The sequence below is a fragment of the Octodon degus genome, unplaced genomic scaffold, assembly GCF_000260255.1.
Source record: "Octodon degus isolate 3935 unplaced genomic scaffold, OctDeg1.0 scaffold00092, whole genome shotgun sequence".
NCBI classification, from domain to species: Eukaryota; Metazoa; Chordata; class Mammalia; order Rodentia; family Octodontidae; genus Octodon; species Octodon degus.
This window is the reverse complement of record NW_004524668.1, coordinates 7204952-7208622: the sequence shown is the minus strand read 5'-3', so window position 1 is coordinate 7208622 and position 3671 is coordinate 7204952. Positions and strand designations below refer to the sequence as shown.

At 55.2% G+C, this 3671-nt stretch overlaps 1 protein-coding gene across 1 annotated transcript in view; it reads left to right on the top strand.

Annotated features, from left to right (window-relative positions):
• The window catches only part of Igsf21 (immunoglobin superfamily member 21), a 130457-nt gene extending 127463 nt beyond the window's left edge, over positions 1-2994 (top strand). Inside the window, exons 7-10 of the mRNA XM_004637760.1 lie at positions 807-892; positions 1491-1683; positions 2008-2046; positions 2762-2994. Of these exons, the coding sequence (XP_004637817.1) occupies positions 807-892; positions 1491-1683; positions 2008-2046; positions 2762-2835 (392 nt within the window). The 3' untranslated portion in view covers positions 2836-2994. The remainder of the gene's footprint in view (positions 1-806; positions 893-1490; positions 1684-2007; positions 2047-2761) is intronic.
• Positions 2995-3671: the final 677 nt, after the last annotated feature.

The following is a 3671-nucleotide window of genomic DNA, read 5'->3' as shown; positions in this document are numbered from 1 at the left end:
TGGATGGATGGATGGATGAATGAATCTAGGGGCTGAAAGTCCAGAAACATTAGTAAATGACTCTGCCTGTGACCTTGGACAGCCCTCTTAATTGTCCATGGCTTCTTTTCCCCAATCAAGCATGAGGGACAGACCCAGAGGCCCCAGAGGCCCTTCTGTCCCTGGAATCTGCAGGTTCCTGCTCACAGGAGAGCAGTAGCCCTGAACGGCTTGAGGACATAAGGCTGAAGGCCAGCCCATAATGTGACACACTTCATCCCACTGGGAAGATGGACCTGGGGTCAGGAGGCAGCAGACCTGAATTTTAGTCCCAGTTCTTCCTGTCACTCAACAAGTCATTTAGTGATTCTCTGGGCCTCAGTTAAGTCACCCAGCCTAAGAGCTAGCGATGGCAGCACTCGCTTCACCAAGGCTGCGTGCTGGGGGATATGGGTGGCAGCTGGATCCGCCTGTCCTCCTCTCTCACTCCCAGCCAAGTTGTCCCTCCTCAGACAAGTTTGCCTCCCCATTCCACCATCCGCTGCTTCACTGGCCTGGTCACTCTGGCCAGTCCCTGTGTGTGGCCTGTATTTCGCCCTTACCAATGTATGAACCCCATAGAGGTGCTGCTGGGTCTGGGAAATATGTGAAGGAACGCAGGTGTGAGTGAATGAAGGAGCAAACACAGAGCTCCCTGCTAGGAAGCAGCCGACCTCTAGGAAGCTGACCGCTAGACTGGAGCTTCCTCTTCCATATCCCTCCTCTTCCTCTTGGCCAGCCCCACCACCTGCATGCCCGTCTCTGACCCAACCTTCCTCTCCCTACAGTTGCCCCCAAAGGGCCCAAAATCGTGATGACGCCCAGCAGAGCCCGGGTGGGGGACACAGTGAGGATCCTGGTCCATGGATTTCAGGTCAGCCTCTCTCTGAGCTTCCAGGAGGGTCAGAAGACAGGGGGATACCCGTGGAGCACCAGCATCCCAGGGAATGGCCCCTCCACCCTTCCCCTGCTGCCCAGCTGCTGCTGGTGGCCCTCAGCCTCCTGTCTGAGCAGTGGCAGGATGTGGCTGCCACAAGCCAGGGCCAGGAGGCGCGTGTGTGTTTCACTCCCCACCCAGAGCTCAGAGCCAGAGCGAGCCTGCTCTCCCATCCTTGTGTTCCCCTTCCAGCAAGCAGTCCTGGTGATGGAACCCAGGACCTTCACACTGAGCTGCATCCCCAGCTTTCTTTTGATTTTTACTTATTTAATTGAGGCCGGGTTTCACCAAATCACTAAGTTCCCCGGGGCTGGGCTGGGATCTGTAATCCTCCCTCCTGCTTCAGCCTCCCAGGTGCTGAGATTGCCGGCATGCACCACCGTGCTGAGCTGTGCTTTCCACACCTAAAGTTCCTTGGCTCCCGGACCACTTCCAGCCCACTGCATGTGAACACTGGGCCTGCCCTGGCCACCCTGCCTCCGACACCCTGGCAAAATGACCCCTATCCCCCCTCTCTTCCTCCTCTGGCCGGCAGAATGAGGTCTTCCCAGAGCCCGTGTTTACGTGGACGCGTGTGGGGAGCCGCCTCCTGGACGGCAGCAGCGAGTTTGATGGAAAGGAGCTGGTCCTGGAGCGGGTCCCCGCCGAGCTCAACGGTTCCATGTATCGCTGCACGGCCCAGAACCCACTGGGCTCCACTGACACGCACACCCGGCTCATCGTGTTTGGTATGCCACACTTGGAGGGAGCTGGCAGCGACCCAGGGGGTGGGTCCCAGAGTGGGGAGGAGCAAGAGCCCAGGTCACCTGAATTCCTCCTGCAAAGATGTAGTGTGGCCCCTTGGTTAAATCTATAAAGACTTCAGAGTCAGAAAGACTTGGGTTCAAACCCCAGCTCTGCCCCTTAGCAGTCTCCCCATCTGCACAAGAGCTGCCACCCCTGAGAGCCGAGCAGTTGCCCTGCGTGGGTGCTACTGGCCCCACCTAGGAACCAGGCAGTAGCCTGCCCTTCCTGGGATCCTGCCTTACATCTGTTCTGTTTCTTTCCTGCAGAAAATCCAAATATCCCAAGAGGAACAGAGGACTCCAATGGTAGGTCTCCACCCTCAGGACTGCTTGTTTAAAAGTAAGAGAGTTTCAAGGACCCAGGAGGTTCTGGCCGCCCTCCAAGTTGCCCAGCTGCAAGGCCTCACCCCTCCCCCACTGTCAGGCAGGTCACTGCCATCCAGTCAGGCAGAGTCAAGGTCCAGAATGGTCAGAGGGGAACACTGAGGCAATCAAAGGGGACTCAGCACCCCAAAGCAGCTGGCTGAGATTTCAAGAGCCACGTGTATCCCTCCTACCACTATCAGCATCTTAGCTCCACACAGCCAGCAGCCTTGGCCTCCAGGGGCATGTCCAGTTCTGACCAACAGGCTGGCACTCTGAGTGTCTGGACCACTCCACTGGACAGCTGGGAACACATACAGAGGCCCTTACAGGGCACCTGGGTGTTTCTAGGCTGAGCACCACCCCCAAGGAATGTGGACCTTGCTCTCTGCCACCCCATACACACTGAGCCAGTTGCACAGTTCACAACAGACGCTCCTACCCCTGGATCCCGCTGGGTGATCATATTGGCCTCCAGGAAGCTGCACCTGGCTGGGCACACTGTCACTGACAGCTGGTGGCAGGAGGCAGAGCTGGGGTTTGAACCCACTTCACCCCAACACGAAGCCTGCTGCTCCCAGGCGACTCACCAGGGTGCCCACCGTGATGCACATGTGGCCACCGGCCGGCCCTAACACTGTCCCCACCACCCACACAGGCTCTGCATCCGGCCCTGCTGGCGTCCGGCTCCCCCTGGTGCTCGCCCTGACAGTGGTCCTGGAGCTGACGTGAAGGTGCCGACTCCTCCCAGCGCTCCTCCGGCACTGACATCTCTGCGACCGGTTTTCATTTCTTTTCTAAACAATTTCCAGTCTTGTTCTTAGTCTCTCTCCGTCTGTGTCTTGGCTTCTTCAGTCAGTTTAATTAAAACAAACAGACCGATTTTCCCCACCATTATGCATGGTTCTGTATTTTTCCTGTTCTGTGGCAGCCAGTGGGCACCTGCTGGCATCCAGCACCACCAAGGAGGTGACAGAGGAGACAAAGGGCCTGGGACTCCCTGAAGAAGAGCAGGTGTGAGGATTACGTCTCACTTAATCCTAACAGCAAGAAGTAGGAAGTGACCAGAGGTTCTCAGGAACCTGAAAATTCTTTAAGGATAAGTATAATAGTCAGCTATTGCCAAAATAATGCTGCATAACAAAACAAAACAGCCCCAAAATCTCACTGGCAGGCCACCAGTGTTGGTAGTTGAGGTTGAAATAATATTGCTCAGCTAACCTTCATGGGTTGGTGCATCCCATGGGTGTTTGTTTTGAAGCACAGGCTAAAATAACAGTGGCTGTCTAATATTTGATCCTCTTCCAGTGTGTATTAGTTAACTTTTCATGCTATAACAAAATGCCCAAGCTAACTAACTTATAGAGAGAAAAGGTTTATTTGAGCTCATGGTTCTGAAGGTTTCAGTCCATTGGATCTCTGATGAGGAAGCACAGCATGGTGGGAGCACACAACAGAACAAAACCACTTACATCACAAGGCAAAGAGCAAATAAAGAGGCTGAAAACATCCTGGTCTCACAAGCCTCATTGAGGCCACGCCCCCAATGACCTGCTCAGGTAATCCCT